At 42.4% G+C, this 23,494-nt stretch overlaps 2 protein-coding genes across 5 annotated transcripts in view; both read right to left on the bottom strand.

The window, feature by feature from the left end:
* LOC132468974 (G-protein-signaling modulator 2-like) overlaps positions 1-23,494 on the bottom strand; it is a 59,618-nt gene that overhangs the window by 25,932 nt on the left and 10,192 nt on the right. The window contains exons 1-8 of one of the 3 annotated variants that reach the window (XM_060066860.1): positions 9,269-9,543; positions 8,900-9,121; positions 8,674-8,809; positions 8,177-8,316; positions 2,759-2,882; positions 1,169-1,284; positions 599-754; positions 205-313 (exon numbers count right to left, since the gene is read on the bottom strand). In XM_060066860.1, the coding sequence (XP_059922843.1) occupies positions 205-313; positions 599-754; positions 1,169-1,284; positions 2,759-2,882; positions 8,177-8,316; positions 8,674-8,809; positions 8,900-9,120 (1,002 nt within the window). In that variant the 5' untranslated portion in view covers position 9,121; positions 9,269-9,543. Of the gene's footprint in view, positions 1-204; positions 314-598; positions 755-1,168; positions 1,285-2,758; positions 2,883-8,176; positions 8,317-8,673; positions 8,810-8,899; positions 9,240-9,268; positions 9,544-23,494 lie in introns of those variants that run through there. The other 2 variants (XM_060066859.1, XM_060066861.1) reach the window with 2 other exon arrangements.
* Positions 12,764-15,345, bottom strand: LOC132468605 (coiled-coil domain-containing protein 106-like). 2 transcript variants are annotated; one of them, XM_060066331.1, is made up of 4 exons: positions 14,564-15,345; positions 14,109-14,258; positions 13,237-13,494; positions 12,764-13,111 (listed from the first exon to the last, which is right to left on the bottom strand). In XM_060066331.1, the coding sequence occupies exons 2-4, from the start codon at positions 14,212-14,214 to the stop codon at positions 12,795-12,797; spliced, it is 681 nt and encodes a 226-aa protein (XP_059922314.1). In that variant the 5' UTR covers positions 14,215-14,258; positions 14,564-15,345; the 3' UTR covers positions 12,764-12,794. The 2 variants fall into 2 exon arrangements, with proteins under 2 accessions (XP_059922314.1, XP_059922313.1); XM_060066330.1 differs by lacking the exons at positions 14,109-14,258; positions 14,564-15,345 and having other exon boundaries at positions 13,237-13,778.

Genomic DNA, 23,494 nt, shown 5'->3' with positions numbered 1-23,494 from the left:
CTATTTAGAACCAATATCGGCCAATAACGATGGTTGGGATGATCGTCGGAACACCCCTAATATCATATCATATATAATGTAATCTCTCAAGAATATACTGCATAATCCCTGTTGTTCTTCAGCTAGCCACCAGGTGGTGTCATGGGCAGATGAGGGCTAGTGATTCAAGCATGCATGGCAAATAGGGAAAGTATAAAAATTCACCTCTTTGGCAATCTCCAGATGTTTCTCAGCAAAGTGCATGGCTTGCTCATGGTTCCCTAGAGCAGTGTGGGCATTTCCTAGACTCCAGCACGCTCTGCCCTCGCCAACCCTGCAGTGAGATCAAATGTTGATCAAACAACAGTACATTGAATATAAGCTCTACCAAACGTTTTATTATCAATTTACCAACCTCCTTTGCTGTGTATGCAGGCCGTGGGGCTGGAATATCCACAGATTTATTGATTTAATATATCCAGGCAATGACTACAAACATCATAACATCATGTCATCCATTAACTGGATAACTGCTTTGTAAATGTACATTCTCACTATGTTACTAAGCCTCCTTTGGGAGGAAACCACAACAACAAAACACTGCGTTTGAGCTAAGTACCGGTCTTCAAGGTCCTGGGCGATGATGAGGTGCTTGAGATGGTAATCGATGGCTCTTTCATAGTCCTGCAGGAGTGTGTACGTGTTCCCCAGGCTGTAACACGCCTGGGCCTCCACTGCCCTGTCCTTCAGTTGCCTGGCAAGCTGCAGAGTCCTCCTGGACACACACACACACACACACACACACACACACACACACACACACACACACACACACACACACACACACACACACACACACACACACACACACACACACACACACACACACACACACCCACCCACCCACCACGGGAATGGCTCACATGGGAACAGGCGAGATAGCAATCTAGCCATTTAATCATGCATTCTGCTGCTGCTCTGCATTAAACGAAAAGGGCTAGTAAGTCGGAGCTCAATTAAATATAAACAAATATTTTTTTTATTATTAAAGCAGGGAATTATTTTTGAGTAGTTCTTTCATAAGCCTTGCATTATGGAGAAAAAAACAACATGAATGCAGGGATTGTTACAGGAACAGGAACACTGACAAAAAAAATCCAGGATGGCCCATGCGTGGGTGATACCTTACTTGTAATGGCCAGCGGCTACGTCAAACTGACAGAGGAAGATGTGTGCGTTGCCAAGGTTACAGTGGCCTCTTCGCTCAGCTGACTTATCCCCAAACTCTTTGGCTATCAGCAAACGCTGTCATCACAGGGCAAACAATAGGAAGCATTTTACAAATCTGACTAAAGATACTGAGGCAGCAAATATGTTCTCGATATCCTCAAAGAGTATAAATGACAGAAAAACTTAAAGGGGCCCTATTATGCCATTTTTAACTGTTTATTATTTAATTTGTTTGACCTCATAGAATTGATTTACAACAATAAAGGGTTGTCTAGCGCATTATTTTTTCTCCTACTTTTATGCGTATTGCAACCCCTATGTGAAACAACCTGTTGCTTAGAATTTTGAGGCATTTAGAATCTTGGCGCTGACGTCAATTCAGGCAATCTGTCACTCTGTCTACTATGGCTTCGGTGCTACCTTGCCAATTATATATTATAACTCACAGATATATTATAACTCACCAATTATATATTATAACTCACCTTACCAATTATATATCTATATAGAGATATATATATCTATATATCTATATCTATATCTATATCTATATATATATATATAAAATGTATGTATAATTTATATATATATTTATTACACGGGTCTTTTCAACGTTCCGTTCACTTGCATGGGCACTTCACATTATTTTTTGATAATTCATTGGCAACGGATGAATAATGACCGCTGTGAAGGTAAACAAAAGGACTTTTTGCCTTTGGTATCACTCCGCACGTAGTCCGGTAACTTGTCAATGTAATAAGCGGGATATGTATCAACCCAAGCGCTGTCGGTTGCTAAGCGACGACGTCAACGTCTTGGGCGGACTATTTCTCTGCTGATCAACACTATGAATGCTGGTAACAAATACATTGTAAATAAATTGTTTCGTTTTGGGAAGTAGCCGTGTAATAAGAGGGATAATGTATAGAACTTCGCCGGTCATTATCGAAAAATAAGCCCCTTCATGGCGAAGCAAGACACCTCCGCTGCGCGTCGGTGTCCTGTTCGCCCTGTCGGGGCTTATTTTCTCGATAATGACCGGCGTTCTATACATTATCCCTTACATAATTTATATATAATATATAAATAATAGTATTATGTCTTTCTATCCATCTACTTCTCTACTCAAACTCTGTTTTACAATCTGATCCATTCCCCCCGACCCCAGCGTGTCCAGGAACGCAACAAAAGTTGATGACGCTCTCCCATTGACTCCCAGCAAAAGTACATGCTTATGTCACCATGTACCGGAAGTAAAAGAAAGCCGCGGAGAGAATCCCAACGAGCCATTTCTAGGCAGCTCGGTAACACTGATTTGTGGTAGTCATTTACTCCCCCTTGTGGGAATTTTAAGGTATTGTAACTTTGCCAACCATTTATGTACCCAAAAACATATGTAAAGCGCAATAGGAGAAGGAAAAAATGGAAAAGCATAATAGGACCCCTTTAAATAAGCTACAACCTTCTATTGATAAAAAATTTGATGGTGTTGTTCATTCCCATACTACATCACGTGTGTGTGATAACCACTACACAAATAGCCACTCACCTTTTCATGGGCGGAAACAGCTTTTTCAAAGTCCCCCAGTAGATAGTACGTGTTGCCAAGGTTACCGTAGGTCCTACCCTGAGAGGCCCGGTCGCCCATCTCCTGCACCAAGGACAGGTTTGCTCTTAATGAAAGCGAGAATCGAAGAACATAGTTAAACTCCATCCTTGCATTCATCCACAGCTACATTTAATTGACAAAGATCTATTTTCCTCAATACCTTTCCCCAAAAAGACAGTTTGTCAGCAGATTTAAAAGTTGCTTTGGCCCCAGGAAGAATCGGCGATCTTGAATCCCAATGACAAAGCTGCAGGAGGTCCATGAAGAATACTTTTTGGAAAGATTTGAGAATAAGGATACCCTGTTGGAAACCTTAAATATGCTGGGTGGAGAGTTTCCTGATAGATGTATAAAATTGTATTTGGTTATTTAGCAAGGAAAACTATAGGTCATAGCTTATAACTACAGATTTTTAAAGTAATAATAGTATGTTTCTGCCAACCAGTTTGTGAACGTTTCCCTCTGCACGCAGGTGACACAAGTGGTGTGGTGCGTGGAGCTCCGTTTGGGCAGTTGTTGATTTTGACGTCCACATCCTAGAGACTTTAGCTTCTCGGACACTTACAATTTGATAGGGCAGACCCCAAATATTCATTCAAAAGAATGCCATTCTCTGACACTTACTACTTCTAGTGATGGATTTCATGATTATTTTCCTTGATTCAGTTTGCGTCGGTCAGTTCGACAAGAAGAGTCGTTCAGAATTGTTCGTTGTCGCGTTTCTGGTGGTGGTGAATCAAATCATGGAATGCATGGTTCTCAGAGCTGAGTCAGTCAGACTCAGCTCCTCCCTCGTTCTCATTCTCAAACGATTGTGGAAGTCGGTCATCAATCAAGCCATTACAACTTTAACCAAAAGCAGCGGGATGGGGGTTGTAGTGGATTATTGGATGTTTAACATATCTGCAAGATAATAGACTTGATTAAGCAATGATGGTGGGGGACCTGGGTGGAGAACGAACCATGAAAGAACGGACAGATTGACGAGACATTCAAATATTTGATTTATCTGGCATGACACAGAAAAAAAAAAGACAGCATGCATTTACCATTTCACTGATATTGAATAGTATTATCATACGCTCGCTCAATAAGCCTCTTCCCTCTTCACCACTCACAGTCAGTGATTGAACAGCGACTCAGCGACTCAGCGACTAATGGGTCTGGGAGGAATCGAGTCTGAGAATGAACAAGACGAATGAGAGAGAAGAATCAGTTCGGTTCATTCTTGTTAAAGATTTGTTAATTCGAACTGATTCGGTCGCGAAGGACCCATAAAGAACTACTTCAGACTTCGTAACTTGGTAAATTTTTTATCGTTAACCTTCGTTCTAACAGAATTTCGATTACCTTTATACTTTTTCTCAAAATCACAGTTTAAGTTCCATGTCGGCTTGTTTTCAGTTGGTCTATGTGGGGGGACGTGCAGCGTCTGGCCTGCAGGGGGAGTATGAGCAGGTTTGGAGCGCACCGGATCAGCTGGGGGATTGGGCCTTATTGCGGGCAGGTGCCCGCAATCAGGCCAATCAGGGAGTGTGTATTTATGTGCCTGCTTTGTTTGTAGTAGAAAAAACCGGGAGCAGAGAGAGGGTTGTTTCATGTCATATCGTGGGTGGGAGTTCCGAAAGAGATTCTCACTGACCATGGCACCAATTTCATGTCACGCACGATTAGAGAACTTTACGGGTTGTTGAAGGTCAAAGCCATCCGCACAAGCGTCTATCACCCAGCCACGGCCGGCTTGTGTGAGGGGTTTAACCGGACGTTAAAGTCCATGATCTGAAAGTTCGTACACGAGTGTTCGAAATTGGCATCAATGGCTAGACCCTCTGTTTGCAGTGAGGGAAGTGCCTCAGGCTTCCACAGGGTTTTCCCCATTTTAGTTACTCTATGGGCGCAAGCCCAGGGGCGTCCTGGACCTCATTAAAGAAAACTGGGAGGGGTCCAGTGACAGCAAAAACGAAATCCAGTACGTCATGGAGTGAAGCGTGCAAAGCTTCACTCACTAGGGGTGTTGTCACGTGAACACTTGCACCGAGCCCAGGAGTGTCAGAGACGCCTGTATGACAGAGGGACTAGGTTACACGATCTGACCCCGGGGGATAATGTCCTTGTACTGTTGCCCACCTCTAGCACCAAATTACTCGCGATGTGGCAAGGGTCCTTTGTGGTCACGCGGCGAGTCGGAGACGTGGATTACGAGGTAGCGTGGTCGGACAGGGGTGAAAACAAGCAGGTCTACCACATCAACCTCCTTAAGAGGTGGAACGATGCGGCCCCTCTCGCGTTTGCATCGACGCTACCAGAGAGAGAGGAGTTCAGACCGGAAGTCCCTGCTCCAGGTCCCACCCCTCCGGTCCGTCGAGATGAAGACCTTTCTGTGAGTCAGGCGGTGGACGTGGCCAGCCTGCAACTCCAGTTCGCCAACGTCTTTTCGCCTCTGCCCGGTCGCACCCCGTTAATTACTCATGACATCGAGACGCAGCCCGGGTTAACAGTGCGGACACGCCCCTACAGGCTGCCCGTCCACAAACAAGACGTGGTACGGCGCGAATTAGCAACCATGTTAGAGTTGGGTGTGGTCAAGTAGTCTCACAATGACTGGTGTAGTCCTGTCGTGCTTGTGGGGAAGCCGGACGGGTCGGCCCGGTTCTGTGTGGACTACCGTAGGGTGAACGCGGTGTCGAAGTTCGACGCCTACCCAATGCCTTGGATCGACGAGCTCGTGGACCGGCTTGGCATGGCCACCTATTACACGAATCTGGACTGCACGAAGGGTTACTGGCAGATTCCACTGTCTCCAGCAGCCCGGGAAAAAACGGCCTTCTCCACTCCGCTTGGTCTATACCAATTCAAGGTACTTCTGTTCGGGTTGTTTGGGGCCCCGGCCACGTTTCAGTGGCTGATGGACCATGTGTTACGGCCCCACGCCGCGTATGCTGCTGCCTACATCGACGACATCGTCATCTATGGTGAGATATGGGGGCAGCATATGCGGCAGGTGGCGGCCGTCCTTCAGTCGCTGAGACGGGCAGGGCTCACGGCCAACCCGAGGAAGTGCGTGATCGGGCGGAGGGAGATCCAGTATCTGGGGTACCACCTGGGGGGTCGCTAAGACCGCGGCGGTCGCCGCCTCCCCTCTGCCCAGGACCAAGAAGGAGGTGAGGCGGTTCTTGGGGCTGGCAGGGTACTACCGTCAGTTTGTGCCGCACTTCTTGGACCTGGCCAGCCCCTTGACCGATCTCACCCGTAAGAGGGCCCCAGATACATTCCAGTGGTCGGAGCCATGTCAGGTCATTTGAGAAAAAGCCCTCTGTGGGAAGTCGGTCCTGTATGCTCCTAACTTAGATTTTGGCGCCGACCGCCATCCGATGGGCGGTCGGCGCCCTTCGTTACTACCTGCTGGGTCGCACGTTTACCCTCTATTCCGACCACGCCCCCCTCCAGTGGCTCCACCGCATGAAGGATGTCAACGGGAGGATTACCCGGTGGTACCTCGCGCTGCAGCCCTTCAACTTCCGGGTCGTGCACAGGCCTGGGGCGCAGATGGCCGTGGCGGACTTCGTCTGCCGTTCCGGGGGGAGGGGGAGTGAGTTGGCGGCCGGATGTGCCCCCGGCCTGTGTCGGGCGGTGAGGGTGTGTGGGGGGACGTGCGGCGTCTGGCCTGCAGGGGGAGTATGAGCAGGTTGGGAGTGCACCAGATCAGCTGGGGGGATTGGGCCAATCAGGGAGTGTGTATTTATGTGCCTGCTTTGTTTGTAGTAGAAAAAACCGGGAGCAGAGAGAGGGAGCAGAGAGAGGGAGAGATCCAACGCGGTCCCCAGAAGAGATCACAGATTGCGGAGCGCTGAACGAGAGGACTCTCCCGCACTGTTGAGTTATAGTTTCAAGCCTCTGTTCTGTTTTACCTTTGTATGAAATAAACAAGCTCCCAGTGAGTGACGACGAACTGTGGTCTCCGCGCGCTCTCTGACCTGTTACAGTCTCATATCTCATTGATTTACCCTCAGGTTACAGCGTGAGGACTTGCAGGCAGTGTTGCCAGATGGGCAGTTTTTCTCACTCAATTGGACTACTTTTTACGACGTTCAGACAGCGTTGGCAGATGGGAAATTTTCCCGCCAAATTTGACATTTTTTTATAATTTTAGGCTGTAAAAATTAGCATAAGGTGAGTACACACAATTTAGGCTATTTCAGATCCTTCAGTTCAATACCTTTTACATTTTTGCATTTTTAGCAATGCTTTGCGTTTTTCATTCAGCTGTCAATTTTATTTGCTTCCAAACATTTACATTTTTTTTACTGGTGTGCAAATTTACATTGTTTGCTCCATTTAGACTTTTGAACTCCATTCAAATCCCCCCCCCCCCCCCACACTTTGTACTACAGCATTTCTGCTGGAAATGCAATTTCTAGTTATAAGTATACTTCTAATGTGTTGGTTTTTTAGTAAACATGAACAGGAAAGGTAGCAAGGTATTTCCTTGCATAGGGATCCGTCCCCCACAATAGCGCCTGTGTGATCTATCACCGGCTAAATAGCACTTGTCCTGTCGATAAATTTATTCAAAACCTTGCTCAATGTTAAAACCAACTATTTTCTTTGTGATAATTTGACCAATTTAACAACTTTGGCCATGAAAAGGAAAAAGCATTGATTCTGCAACAGTGATACCCACCTGTCTGGGCATCCGTTGTTGTTGATGGACACGCCTGAGAGAGGGTTAAGCTTCTCGTACAATTTTACTATTAAGCCCCCTTCTTCATATTACTCTTAAGACCAAAAAGCAAAATTTAAAATCTTGTATTAGAGCTAAGCAGCGGAGTAGTTGCACTTGAATTGATAGTTGATTGATAAAAACGTGTTCTCCCTTATCAGTTTGTCCATTCTCGGCTGCTGCAGAAACATGGCGGTGCAGCAATAGGCTCCCAATGGAAAAGGAACTGCTCCCAATGTAGATATATAAAGGACACATTCCCAGGTAACAAAACCCTTATTAAAACATAATTATTAAAATCATATTCTATTTCTGCCATGTTCGTTCTGCTCGACGCCATTAATTTTTTTTGCAATTAAACAGACTTGAAGCTCAGATCCAAATATCTCTGACAGTTCATTTTGGACAGCATTTTCAGAGATCAGATATGCGCCTCTACACATGAAAATGGCAACAAATCTGGGCCAAAGAACAGATTTCATATAATCCGGGCTGTGCGCTAGAATCACTTGTCACAGCCATGAAAACTTGTTCAAAATAAAAAAATCCTCCCTGGAATGTGAACCTGATCAGAGCCTCTGATTAATACAGTATGTCTGGAAGAAAGTGTAGCAGCAGTAACGTTTCTGGCCACTTACTCATAAAACTGTGTGGCCTTCTTCAGGGCTGTCCTGGCATCCTCAGGGAACTCTCCCGGCTCTGCTCTAATCCAGCAAATGCTTTTCCCCTTGGCGTGGTAAACGTTCCCGAAATTATACAGAGCACGGGCCTGCCCAACCTATGTGGCACACATGCCAGATTTATCTTATTTACAAATCCATCATTTTCAAACATTTTAAATCATAAAATTACTGCCAATGCAATCTACAAAGCAGCAACAATTGATATTTGACCACTACACGGAAGAACAGAGCAGGTAAATCATTGAGGAATATCATAAACAACTCATAGGTACTCTCAATCATTCTGTTGGATTATGCTGTTTTTGAAAATTAGAAGCCCAATATGTTAAGCCACTGGACTGTCAGATTGTAAGGAATATCCATCCATATTCATATCCCAGCCAAATATTAAATTATTGGACTCCACAACTGTGGAGGATAAAGAGTCATTCCGTTTCCCCACATCGACATACCCGGTCATACATGGCCCTGGTGATGTCGAGATGTCTTTGGCAACAAACCCCAGCTTCGTCAAACCGGCCCAGAAGCTTGAGTGTGTTCCCCAGATTACCACTGGCTTTTGCTTCCCCAAGTTCATCACCGATGGTTCTGCAGAAAATACAATTCGATTACAAAAACCTGTTGTGCAACAAAAAGGGAAGTTGAGTTCAAATGCATTTCGCTCATTCAAAGCCCTACCGGGTGAGTGTTAGGTCATGACTGTGGTACTCCAGGGCCTTGGGGTACTCTTGCTGGTGAAAGTAGGCGTTGCCAAGCTGGCTATAAATGGCACTGAGTATCTGCAGGTCCTCCGTTCCCACTTGGATGGCAGATTCGAAGAACGAGACGCCAGTTCTGTAGTCGCCCGCCTTGCACAGTCGCTCGCCCTCCAGGGCCAAGTCTAAACAGGATGACTCCATTCTGCAGTGATTGAGGAAGAAAGCATATCATAATATATACACATGTAGTTGGATACATAGGCATTGTACACTGTCCTAGAATTAGGTATATTTTGGTGAAAAGCTTTATATTTTTGAGATGCATTTGGGGGAGAACATGAAATAATACCAGAAAACCATGACCTAATGGCGCGTTTCCACTGCAGGGTGCGGAACGGATCGGATCGCAAAGGTGCGGATCGGGTCGCGTTTCCACCGCCAAAAGTGGGCATGACCCGGACTTAGCCGTACCCGTTTTGGCCAGTTTTGGCCTCGTTTTCAGGACTCCTCCGTTGGGGTACTGAAAACGAGACGAGATGCCCGAAAGGGTCCCGGGAAATTCTAGCTACACACGCCCTCCGTTGATTGGTCGACAGAATCATCACTTCCGGGTGACGCGGGGTTAAAAAAAACAAACAGTAGCCTCGAGGTATTATTCTTTACAATTAACATGTCGCGTAAAACGCTTGCTTGGGCGAACAAGGAGGTGGAGACGTTCGTCTGCATTCTTGGGGAGGAAGACGTCGTTTACGATGTTTACGTAGCTGCCGCAGCGATCGACATCCGGCCTACCACAAAGGGTACTGTCGGCAGTGGAAACGCGACCTCGGAACTGAGCTGGGCTATACCGCCCCCTCCCTACCGCACCTTTGCGATCCGATCCGTTCCGCACCCTGCAGTGGAAACGCGGCATTAGCCTAGATACCGACTTTAGGGCTGCAGAGAAAAACAGTGATGGCCACCACTGTATCATCAGGAGTGAAACAAACTAACTACTATTCTTTTATCTGGCCTATATTGGGCTATCTTGATGAAGACTTTTATTATTATTGAAAAACAAGTGACTGTGTCGCTACTAGAATCTCTTTGCCACCACTTTGTCTCGGGGGCTTATGAACACTGTGCTGAATAAGACATTGTCGGTTCAGAAGTGCATATTACTTTAAATGCATTTAATTTGTAAGCGTTTTCTGGAAATGCACCTGATGCTGCATAAATAGATGCAGTGCTTTATTTTATTATTTTTTTCGGTGGCAAAAAAATTATACACAAAAAAATCTGAACCCGCCACATCATGTTTGGTTATCATAGGCCCCCGAATGAAATGGTGGGCTTGCTAATGACACCAACACTAAAGTTGACACCTGCAAGCACTGCAACTCCTATTTGTTCGGTACAAGTTTCATCTTGACTCTTCAGAAGGGGAACAAAACATTTCATGACCAAACATGAACATGAGTAACATTTAGTCATCATTGACACACTTTGTATGGCACTGAACTTCAGCAAGTGGGTTGAAAGTAGACTCCCTGTGATGGATTACACAGATTGAAACTGTCCAAAATTCAGGAAGTGAAAGATTTGACTAAATACTTACATGCATGTCAGAACCCTAATCCTAACTTTTGGGGAAACGTGAAAATATTTATCCAGTAGAGACCAATTATATTGATATGAAACATTATTATTATCTTTATTGACAGACTCGAAGTCCAAATATAAAACACATTATACAAACAAAAAATTAATTACACATAGCACACATGTGTGCTCAACTGTTAAAATAGATACAGATGTTGGTTCCAATATTTCCAAAGGCTGGATGAATATCTTGTCTCACTTAGGTTGGGGTCCGTCAAATACCTTAGAATGCCATTCCTAGACTCAGTAGGCCTGCACATAAATGTAAACATAGAATTCCTAAGCATCTTGCTCGCACTTTCCCACCTTTGGTACTTTAACAGGATTCTAAGAGCGTCATTATATGCCACCTTTATCTTGTTCATCTGTCCTTTACTCTGGCTACACCCTAGATGTGCTGTGTAAAGTGGAGCGCAGTAAGCTTGAAAAAGAGCTGTTTCGACATCATCAGTGCACATATGAAATTTGCGTGCAAACATATTTGCCTGGGCATACAATTTATCAGTCATTCCTGATAATATGCCATTCGTATTTTACTTTAGTTACAGTATCTAGTACTTTGTCAGACAGGTAAAAGGAGGGAAACTTTAGCTTCTGGTCCTCCTTAGTTCTTTCCATCATGATGACGCTCTTTTTGGGATTAAAGTTGATGTCATTCTGCATACCATACTTTGTGCAAACTCTGAGCAGTTGTTATAAACCAGCACTATAAGGTGACATAATGATTTAGTCATATACATCAAATGATAAATGAGCCGATTCCCCACCATACATACAGTCTTACACTCCTCTAGTTCTAGGCAGACCATCCATATACAAGTTAAAAAGGATAGTTGACAATATTCCACCTTTCCTGACCCCATTAGTTACAGGGAATGGGGTTGATATTGTTTTACCCCATCCATCTCCCATGGTTTGGTGCGAGTACTAATCGTGCAAAATTCTTATTAAATATGGAGGCACCCCTCGCTCTTGCCGTTTGGTAAACCGTTTGCCATGATTAATGCGGTCGAAGGCTCTTGACGCATCTAAAAAACACATAAACATTGTTGTATTATGCCTTTTGTATTTAGAGACAAATTAGGGTAACACTTTATAATAACCCTCCATAATAAACCATTTATGAAGCATTTGTTCATAGTTTGTTCATCATTTACAAATTGTTATCCCAACATTTACAAACCTTAGTAATGTATTTGTAAATGAGTAGTAATGTATTTATGAACCTGTTTTCTAATGATCTATAAGAGTTTTTTATAAGGACATTAGTTAGGGATTTATAAATGAGTATTAATGTATTTACAAACATGCATCAAATGATTTTCTAACGATCTAAAAGATCATTTATAAGGACATTAGCAAGCTATTTGTAAACGAGTAGTCATGTTTGTATGAACATTTTTCAAACCATTTTCTAATTATTTATAAGATCATTAATAAGGTATATAATAATGGTCTGCTCACATTTTACAAATGATTAAGCAAGCAGGTTTCAATGAGTTAGTAATGATTCATAATATCCTTTATAAGGCATGTGATGATGGTCTGCTCACCATTTATGGGTCATCATGAATAACCTTTGTCAAGCATAAGCTATCGTCCAATTCATAAGTGAAATAATATATGTGAGCACATGTAACACCTTAGTTTATGCTTAATATAGGTTTTTAGAAAGCATTTACTTATCATTAGTAAAGTGTTTTGCATGGGTTGATATAAAGTAGACACTGTCTATACTTTATAAGCATTTACAATTGGCCAATAACTGAGGAACATACTATAGAAACCATTTACTTACCATAAGTAAAGTGTTTTGCATGGGTTGATATGAAGTTGGCACTGTCTATACTTTATAAGCATTTACAAATGGCCAGTAACTGAGGACCATACTATAGAAACCATTTACTTACCATTAGTAAAGTGTTTTGCATGGGTTGATATAAAGTTGGTACTGTCTATACTTTATAAGCATTTACAAATGGCCTGTTACTGAGGGACATACCATTAGAAGACACTTCTGCAGCAACAACTCCAAAAATGACCTCAAACGTTAGGTTGTTAAACATATCAATGGCAAAAACACACAACACAGCATCGAGGGAATGAAATGAAATTGTAAAACATTTATTTAAAAAACCACACTGACAATAAATTCACTTTAAACATGGATTCTAATAATCTAATATCTAACACAACAGCAACAACAACAACATAACTTTAAATAAGGGGATCAGCTAGTTTTTTTTAGTAATTGGCAAAAGTTTGCCAGAGTCTTTATATTCTTTGATTCGGGTAACAATGTTTTCGTCCACGTCTATGGCATCCTTGCACCTCTGTGCAAAACTGGAGAGCTTCTCCTTTTTGGGGGCGCTCTCTTTTAGCTCTGCATACGCCTCTGGGGCAGCAATGCACAGCTCTGCCATGGGGGCATTTACAACAATGGTGTTGCGGTCGACCCCCACAGCTTTGAAGGCTGCCCCCATGGTTCTTCCCTTCCTGCAGATTTTCAGCACCTTGCGGTACCGGGCCACCACCTCTTCAGGATCTTTAGCTTCAAATGAGAGAAGGTAAAATGAGTACAGCGCACATCATACATATACTACTAATTCAATTATCAAACTTGATACACTTGAAAGTGGGTGTACACTTTCCCCCGCCACTGTATATTCTTATTACCTCGCTGGTAAACACCTTGCCCCTTCCGGTTCTTTGCCCTTTTCCCCTGCTTCCGTCCTTTTCCCCTGCTGTTCTTCTTCTTCTTCTTCTTCTTCCGTCCCTCATCCGAGGAGGAAGAGTCGGAGGAAGAGTCGGAAGAAGAGTCGGAAGAAGAGTGGGAAGAATCAGGCCCCGACTTGGACGAGTCGGTTGAGTCGGCTCCCTGCGACTGGCACTTCTTCGCCTGGGGTGGACTGCCCTTGTCCTTTTTTCTTGCTGCTAAAAACAGACAATGACCGAGGATGATTAGTGGAAAATATAGGCATGTGCGTGGCACACTAGTAAGTGTGATGGTCTTTGGAAGATAGTTTTCTGAGTTCAAAATCATCCCGTTACTGTTTTTTGTTTTATTATTTACCGTATTAAAAATATCATAATTCATTAGTTATTATTAATTAAAGTTTGGCTTTCTGTAGAATAAAGAAATACAGAATACAGAAAATAAATATACATAATAGCAACCTGTACCAATATCCTTAATATTTAACAATATACATAGTAATTATTCATTATTTATAATATATAATTCACTATTGTGCAATTACATATTAATAATTCATAATATATAATTCACTATTATGCAATATGCAGATTTGCTATGCAAACAACTGAAATAATAATAATAATTGTTATACCAATCACCTGCACTCAGTGTATTATAAACACTAGAATTACAATGCAGTTACATAACTGCATACGGCAACACAATGATAACTTTATGTTAGCATAAGAGATTATAAACACGTGGTATTAGACCATGAGGGCACGTTTGGGCTGGCACGAAAAGGTTTCAAGTTAGCAAGTGTATTGTCAAATATGGCAAATTGACTTACTCATAGCCAGTTGTTCCAGCAGGAAGTCCCTTTCTTTGGTCAAGTCTTTAACCAGCTCCTGCTGCCAGTCCAACTTCTGCCTGGCCATCTGCAGCTCATGGTACATTCTCGTTGAAGCCAGTTGGGCATTAGGAGCGACTGTGGTCCTAGCTTAATGTTTGGGGGAAAGAATACAACTTTTCAATAAAAATGTTCACACCGCTCATTTCCAATAATGAAGGTTAATCATGTGCACATTAAGCAAGAAGGGAAATCGTTTTGATAGTCTAAGGTTACTAGCTAGGTGGTACATCTGTACATTAATGCCTGTCGGAACGACACTCAGGCGTGAGACAGCTGAACACGTGGATGCTAACTATCAATAGCTGTCAATGGCAAGCTAGCTAGCTCTTACAGCTGGTTAGCTAGCTTACCACCGCGGCTCTCATGTGCATTAGCTTGGCCTTGCAACTTACCGGTGGAAGACGTTCCCGCTGCTTCCTCCTCAACCGATTCGTCTCCGGCGGCAGGGGTATTTCCTTGCCGAGCTCAGCGTGTTCGCTGGACGTTTAGACCGAGAGCGGGTATCAGCACGTCTCATGTCTGCAACAAGTTGGCAGTTGTGTTCCGACTCCCTCGTGTGATGAATCTAAGTGCCCACCTGATTGGCTGTCCCCCTCTGCTCAACACTGCAGGAACTATGAATGGGTTTTAAATAAAAGTATTTCATGTTACATGTTTAATTGTTTCATGTGATGGAAATATGCGCTAAATAAAATGGAAAGTTCTCCTGAACAACTTTTCAATTTATTGCTGGTTAGCCAACTTTAGTTATTTTTGTTTCCTGGTGAGACATTTGTGGGTGAAGAACAACCACCGTTGACGGGACTGTACCAAAACTCTACCTTCTCCTTCCTTCCATTACGCATTAGCAAGAGGAAACATTGGTCTGTGTGCCAAATAAGTGTGTGTGCTGGAATACTAGATGAATAGATTGAATAGGAAATTGCTGGAGCTTATTCATAGGCGCAGGTCGAAGAAACGAAGCCTGAAGCTAATCAAATGGCTACAGAAAAAACATCTGTTAAGGCCACAAATGAAATGCAATCTCTGCAATCGCAGGATGAAATTGAAAGAAGACAAGGGAGGAGACAATTACACTTGGTAAGAAAAGGTGTTAATATCAATGTGGATTATTGATGCATATTGACAGCCTAAGCTAATTGATAAAATATGTATAGACTACAGTAAAAGTACATTAATTAGGCTCCCCCCCACCCCCCTGTTTCTGGGAAGCATGTCCCCATGCTTCATAGTCCTATCATAAAGCCATCGCGCATTACCAGTGAACATGCTTCTGAATGTCTCATGCACTATCCCAAATCTATCCTGGTTTACTGTTATCCAAATATGCCTATTTACAATGTTTTATACTATTTTAATAGGATATGTCAACGAGCAGTGCACAGAGGGCATAAGAGACAGAAATCTGTCAGGCACAGGTCCATATTCAGCCGTTCGAAAACCTCTCTCTGTGACTGGATGCGGTTCATTCACAGGTATGACTGTATACAATTGTTGCATTCGGTGCACATTGCAGACAATATACAGTAAATACATTTAAATCAATGTTTACTTTATGTTTATTTAGATTTTCACAGGGACTACGCATGAGACAAATCGATATGATGGCTGACGACATAGCAGGGAGCTCTGCTACCCTCACTAAAATGTCTAAAAAGTTGCGGAGGGTCTGTGTGACAGCGATTGAAAAATTTAGAAGACGGAGAGGACAGGTCATTGGTGGACGGAGAGAATTCGTCCAGATTGATGAGAGCCATTTCCGACATAAAAGAAAGGTGTGTTTTGTCTTTCCGCCGCATCTCTTTCCGTGGCAATATTGGCCAATTTTAATACATAGGTGGAGTACAATTGGCTGCTTGAGCACAAAAAAAATTATGTTGGGTCTACAATTATGAAGTTCACAGTTATTCGGGTATTTGCGTTATGTTTCGTTCTTTGCTCTCATCCATTTTGTTTGCTTTTTTAAATTACATTAATCCAACAGTATGGAAGAGGAAGAATGGCTGGAGGATGGAAGAGGAAGAAGTGGGTCTTTGGTATGTTGAGTGTGAGGAATGACGGGAGAAAGAAGGGTAAGCCAATACTGCGGCTGGTCGAAACAAGATCCAGAAGACACCTTCTACCATTGATTACGCGTCATGTGAGGCAGGGCTCCTCCATCGTAAGTGATGAGTGGCGGGCTTATCGTGTCCTCCCTGCATTAGGATACCGCCACTTCACGGTAAACCACAGCAGGTGGTACGTGGATCCACGTACTGGTGCCCATACACAGAACATAGAGAGGGCATGGCGCACCTACAAGGAGCAGATATGGAGGCTACGTGGAAATAGAACAGAGAGTTTGCTCTCTGAGCACCTCAATGTAATTGAGTGGAGTGAATGGCTGGGGGAAAAGCACAGACATGGGGTACTTGGTCGGCTCCTGTATGACATTTCTAAAATGTACAATTAAATATTTCACTGTATTTCCTTGTTGTTTTGTTGTGTGTTATTGCCATTGATGAATTGGTAACGCTTTAGATTCTAAATTCCATTCTTGACATCTAAAATAATTTGCTACGGAGTAATGCTGGTTGTTCTCTATCCGTTAAATAGGGAATGTATTTCATGTATTTTAAAACCTATTTAGAATGGCTGACCTTAAATAAAACGACAGTGAAAGAGACTGAAGGCTGTTATACCGTGTAGTGCACTCTACAATAAAAGGCTGACACGGTCATCGTGGGATTTACTATAACTTTTACTCGGCGACTTACATGTATATCACAGTCTACTGCCAGTATGCCTACTGCATTCGGGGTAATGCAGTTAACGTAGGCCTAATGCACATAACAACAGAGAGGCAAACATAATTTTGCCTTTGTGGGCACGCTAACGTTACGTATTAGCAGCGAGACTAGCTAGCTACTATGGGTTTCTACAGGGTTTTGAGCTAAGCGTTAGCCGAAAACTGCAACATTTTGAGAGTTATTGTGAAACCGCTAACTTTTAGCGGTGTCAGACTGGATTTTTTTAAATAAAGGTTATTCATGATGACCCATAAATGGTGAGCAGACCATCATCACATGCCTTATAAAGGATATTATGAATCATTACTAACTCATTGAAACCTGCTTGCTTAATCATTTGTAAAATGTGAGCAGACCATTATTATATACCTTATTAATGATCTTATAAATAATTAGAAAATGGTTTGAAAATTGTTCATACAAACATGACTACTCGTTTACAAATAGCTTGCTAATGTCCTTATAAATGATCTTTTAGATCGTTAGAAAATCATTTGAAACATGTTCATAAATACATCTATAGGCCTACTCATTTAAAAATAGCTTACTAATGTCCTTATATATGATATTATAGATCATTAGAAAATCATTTGAAACATGATTGTAAATACATTAATACATGTTTGTAAATACATTAATACTCATTTATAAATCCCTAACTAATGTCCTTATAAAAAACTCTTATAGATCATTAGAAAACAGGTTCATAAATACATTACTACTCATTTACAAATACGTTACTAAGGTTTGTAAATGTTGGGATAACAATTTGTAAATGATGAACAAACTATGAACAAATGCTTCATAAATGGTTTATTATGGAGGGTTATTATAAAGTGTTACCCAAATTAGTTTAAAGCATTAATACACAGGTCAGTGCCATTGTATGTAAGAAGGTTATCTGAAAGAACATCATCAGTACATGATCAGTTGCATAAAATAGCACTGAACACAACAATTGTTTCAAACAATATGCAAGCTGAGTGGTTTCAGGTAGAACAGCATCCATTTGAATCACCATGGCAAAGATGTTGCATTGACTGACATACTAAACATTAAATACATTCATTGACTGAGGATTATGAAAATAAAATTCACATTTAGACCTAAGCCAGAACTCAAAACACATTGCTTGAGTAGTCAACTCATCTAATGGTAAGTAAGCAAGTTAACGTTAGGTTATTTGTGGCTATTTTAATCAAATTACAAAAAAAAAAAAACTTTAATACATTAACCCGTCTGTGAACATTATATCAGCCAAAGTCCTGCCAGATAGATTTTCACCGGCAATGGGGGTTACGAGGACAACAACTCCCATGATCCCAAACTACTTCTTGACGTCCAACAACGTATTTTGTTATTGTTTTGATTTAGAGACCCCTAGCAGCTAGGGATGCAAACAATCAATCGATTATCGATTAATTGTCGATAAGAGATTACTCGATTAAAATAAATTACTTGCAATTGATCTCGTTTTTAACCCGTAATTCCCCACCCGTCCACGTGAGGGCGCGCTTGACGCCAGACGTACTTGACGCACACGCGGGAACACAAGCGGGAACACAAGCGAAGCAGCACAAGACACACGAAAAGCGGGACACTGACACGATGAAGATGGCAAAACGGAGTGCAGTATGGAGCCACTTTAAGTTGGTTAATGACGACAAAGACGCCAAATGCACAATATGTGGAAGTATTTTAAAGTACAACAACTAAACGACATCGTTGAATTACCACCTAAATGTGTCACATTCAAATGTGTCGCTGCTCCTTTACTTAGAAAGGAGTCAGCTGAGGTGGTTCGGGCATCTGGCAAGGATGCCCACTGGGCGCCTCCCTTGGGAGGTGTTTCAGGCACGTCCAGTGGGGAGGAGACCTCGGGGAAGACCCAGGACTTGTTGGAGAGATTATATCTCTTAACACTGGCCTGGGAACGCCTCGGGATCCCCCCGTCAGAGCTGGTCAATGTGGCCCGGGAAAGGGAAGTCTGGGGCCCCCTGCTTGAGCTGCTCCCCCCGCGACCCGACCCCGGATAAGGGGATGACGATGAGATGAGATGTGTCACATTCAGAAGGAAATTCAGCTTCTCAGAAGAATTGCCGCTTATCAATTAATCGATCATCGATCGATAAGATGAAACAACTATCGATTAATGAATTACTCGATAATTTGCATCCCTACTAGCAGCCAAAATGATCTATACTTTTGAAAGAGGATAGGATTAACAATGACAATCACTTTCAATGAAATTAAAATTTCCATTAATGTTTGGATGAAGCTACTGTCAGTGTATTTACATGACACTCAAGAAAGTTGAATTATTGGCTTAGTCCGACTATGATTGGATTATTAAAATGTATGCACCTTAGTCGGACTAAAGGCGAATTGAATCGAGTTACTCATAGTCTAATTAGAACCCATAGATTATTCGATTGTTAGTTGAATTAAGCGTGCATGTATACGGACAATCGGATTGGAATCGGGTTATGCGTTCTGCGCATTCTGAGGATTTTTCCCGTGAGCCAGAAGTATAAGGAGACGTCGTGTTGTTGTCGCCGTCGGAAAATGAGAAATGGAGATTTATTTAAGAAGGTGGCGAAGAAGATGGAGGAAGAAATTGCCTATACTTGGCTTGTCTTTAAGTAAAAACTTGTAGTGGGGGTTATCTCGGCCATGGTGGAGAAGGAATTGGGGGAAAGGAACTTTGGCTTTGACTATTGAAACGCGACATAGGAGAAAGGGAGTGTCGGAGAAATGACATGGACCTGAAGGGAACTGACAGCTGTTTACTGAAAACATCTTTCTCGAATGCTGTGGCCGCCTGAGTTTGTTGTTGCTAGTGACAAAAAGAGGTCTACCGGTGGCTGGATAACCACTAGTTGAAATGGGCACAGCGCCGTCTATCCCAACGGGGTATGAAATGCTTCGGCCAATGAAACGATTTTCTCACCGCAATGTATACTCGGACAATTGCAGAAGTCCGATTGAGGAGCATAGTCGAACTATGGCTTTAATCTGATTAAGCTTGGGGTAGGATAGACACAGCACAACCTACATACCCTACTACATACCCCTATACCAGACCATTATGGTAACCCTCTTAAATAATTGCCTCACAAAGTTCCTCATAAATTCAGCCCACAAATAAAAACAAAGCTAACAAATGATTATTTCATCATAGTCTAAATATAAATTGCATTGAAGATAATGCATGCAAGATTCGAGAGTTAAGTGAGTAAGGGAGAGTAGAAAATAGCAGAAATAATTATGATTGAGCTTAACTACCAAGAAAATGTCCCCTACTTTTCTGCTCCTTTCCTCCTTCCGTTTCTCTGTTATTGAACATTTGTACATTTCATTGTCGCCGTGAGCAATTACGCGCTAACAACTCCCCGCTAACAACAACATGAGGAAAACAAAATGGAGCTATAGACAATTTAATGCGCTGTTCACCCAGATTTTAGCTCAGTGTTCCCCAGAAGTCTAGGGGTGGGTAAAAAAAATCGATACGGCAATATATCGCGATACTTTGCTGGCCGATAAAATATCGATTTGTTCAACTCCAAATATCGATACTTTGTTGTTAAAGGGGTAGTTCGGAATTTTGGACATAGGGCCTGATTCCGAAGTGAGCATTGGTGTTCTATATCACTGGAGACAGTTTTCAACACATTTCATACAATCCTTCTAGTTGCAGAGTTCGCTCGTGCTAGGCTAGCGCACGTCAACGGGCAATGCTAGCCTGCTATTAAAAACAGTCTTACCCACTCCACAGTACACCCAAGGTAAATCAATTATAACGACAGACTATAAATCTAAATGTCTGTTTATAGAATAATGTTAGAAATAAAACCAACCTTGCATTGCATTGCATTTTGAGGGAATTGCGGGGTCTCAGCAGCAGTGTTTATATTCCTGTACGTAGGCTACGGCAGCGGCGGACTGATACCTAGGTTACCTGCTGCTGTCATTGCTACAAACGCAGAGTACAGTGAATGAAGGAATTCTATAAGCGTATTCAATTAACAAGATATGCCCACGTTTGGAGGAGTTAGCGATGCATCTGCTTTTGAAGACGATTATGAGGAATTTGTTGTATCCAACGAACCGTACATGTACGAGCCGGTGTTTTGATGTCCAAGCCAGCAGCAACAAGCCACAGTTGAGTCCTTTCTGGATCTCGCACTGGAAATTGGTGGAAACTTTGTGGTGCCCATCTGTACCGTTTATTTCTACAATTTCAAAAAGCACACTGAACCATCATGTTGCCTAGTCGTTCAATTGCGCTTCTGTCCCACGCTTCTCTGTTTACGTTCTTCTGTCGTGATTCGGTTACAAACCTAACCAGCGCATAGTAAAATTCCGCTTCTGCTGAGAAAGTAGTCCCTCGATGATTCATGCGATGCAAGGTTAGTTTTATTTCTAACATTATTCTATCAACACAGACATTTAAATCTATAGTCTGGCGTTATAATTGATTTACCTCGGGTGTACTGTGGAGTGGGTAAGACTGTTTTTAATAGCAGGCTAGCATTGCCCGTTGCCGTGCGCTAGCCTAGCACGAGCGAACTCTGCAACTAGAAGGACTGAATGAAATGTGTTGAAAACTGTCTCCAGTGATATAGAATACCAATGCTGACTTGGGAATCAGGCCCTATGTCCAAAATTCCGAACTACCACTTTAAAAGACAGGGTTTTGCTGCCAATGACGATACCATGCTCTGCAGTAAACATTTCAAGCCAGAGCATTTTGACCGGACTGGTCAAACTGTCAGGATCCGACTTGGTGTTGTTCCATCCATCTTTGCCTTCCCCGCTCATCTTCTAAAAGTAGGTATACTATTTAGGCTTTCTTGTATGTCAGTGAAACTTATTGATTTATTATGTTATTTCACTAAAGTCAACAGCCAGCACTGACCGGACCACCTCGAATTCAAGGCGAGCCAAGGAGAGCCTTCCAATGGCCCTGTTGAACCTGCAGCTCTGCCTCAGTCTCAGCTTGTTGTGAGTAGGGTTCGAACGATTATTTACGCCCCCTACATGCACTGTGCATTCCTTCATCACATGGGGTTGGGGGGTTGACATTTTACTAGATGTTTAATAGATGGGATCAGGCAGATGAGTAATACTTTCCTCAACATTCATCTTTTTGTTGTTCAGTGACATTATTCATTGTTCATAAAATAATCAAAACTTGATAAAGCTCTACTTACAAATAAATCTGTCTGTTTTTAATTGTATTATTGTGCTTTGATGTCTGCCTATGACAACATTGTTAAAATTTCAGGGTTAAACATTTCCCAGTTGAATTCAACTCCAAAAGTATTATTTTAACATGTGTAACATGGTAGTAGTAATAAATACTTTCACATACAATGGGGAGTTTTCGAGCCAACAGAAATAACACTTGGAGTATGACAGCAGGTGTTTTTTCCTCCCTTTTACCAGGACCACACTTATGCTCTGTCCAGTTGCCCTTTTGCTCTTAAGGAGGGGTACATTAAGGCAAAGGACAATGTAAGCAGACTGCAGAGGGAAAAGACGAATACAAGGAAGCGTGAATTGAGGGCAAAGAGTTCCTTGCAGGATGTGCTGATGGAGCTGAGGGAGAAAAACTTGATGACTGAAGAACTAAGTCAGAGGGTTGGATTGTATGCAGGTAAAATTACGTATGGGTCTGATTCCTTAGATACATGTCTACAGTATGTCCCGGAAACATGTCCCTGTTATATTAATGCGTAATCTATGTGTTCAAAGTAGAATTTGTGCTCATGTGGCCGATTTGTTTGGAAATTGTATTTGTTCATTTTAAACTGCTCTACACTTTGGGCGAGATGACATCTACACTAGGCTATGAATATCCACACCAATCATAATATATATTGGTAATTTATTTGATAACCGGTGGAAATAATTCTTTATTCATTGTTAGATCTCCCACTGCACCTTTTCGAGAAAAAGGCCAGTGAATACAGCAAAGAACAGAGGGAGTTTGCCATCACATTACACCTGCATGGACCCAAGGCATACCGCTACCTCAGAAGCACGCTGCAACTTCCTCTCCCTCATCCACACTCATTGCAAAGGTATCGTATGTTTTCTTCGAGAATGAAATAAAACCAACCTCTATTAGTTCTAAACAACAATTTTATATGGTCCGGGCTAGAGAGGTTAAAATGAATTGCCAAGTGGTCAAAATCTAAAATCATAATGAATTGCTTGAGGAAAATGAGTGATGATTCCTTGGCCTGATAATATGATAGGTACTTTACTTTTTAATTTTTTTAAAGGTGGTTGTCATCATTGGATGAGAGGCCGGGCCTGAATATAATGATGCTCAACATGTTGGGCGTAAATTGGAAGAAGACCCTGACAAGCATGGCCATGTGACATTAATGCTGGATGCCATGTCCATAAAGAAGCATCTGCAGTACAATCCTCGGACTAAACGGATGTCAGGATATGTGGACCTAGGCAACGGCTGTAACTAAACGGATCCTGCCACAGAGGCTCTAGTGTTGATGGTCGTTGGCC

This window comes from Gadus macrocephalus, chromosome 12 (assembly GCF_031168955.1).
Source record: "Gadus macrocephalus chromosome 12, ASM3116895v1".
NCBI lineage: Eukaryota > Metazoa > Chordata > Actinopteri > Gadiformes > Gadidae > Gadus > Gadus macrocephalus.
Note: the sequence above shows the minus strand (reverse complement) of the source record. Positions and strands in the feature narration are given on the sequence as shown.

What these genes read in the sequence shown, in the direction of transcription:
- LOC132468605 (XM_060066330.1), bottom strand. Translation starts at nt 13,657, where the DNA reads ATGAATTATGATATTTTTAATACGGTAAATAATAAAACAAAAAACAGT. An exon ending in GCAAGGTGTTTACCAGCGAG is followed by an intron (nt 13,112 to 13,236) that starts GTAATAAGAATA and finishes TCTCATTTGAAG; the next exon opens with CTAAAGATCCTGAAGAGGTG.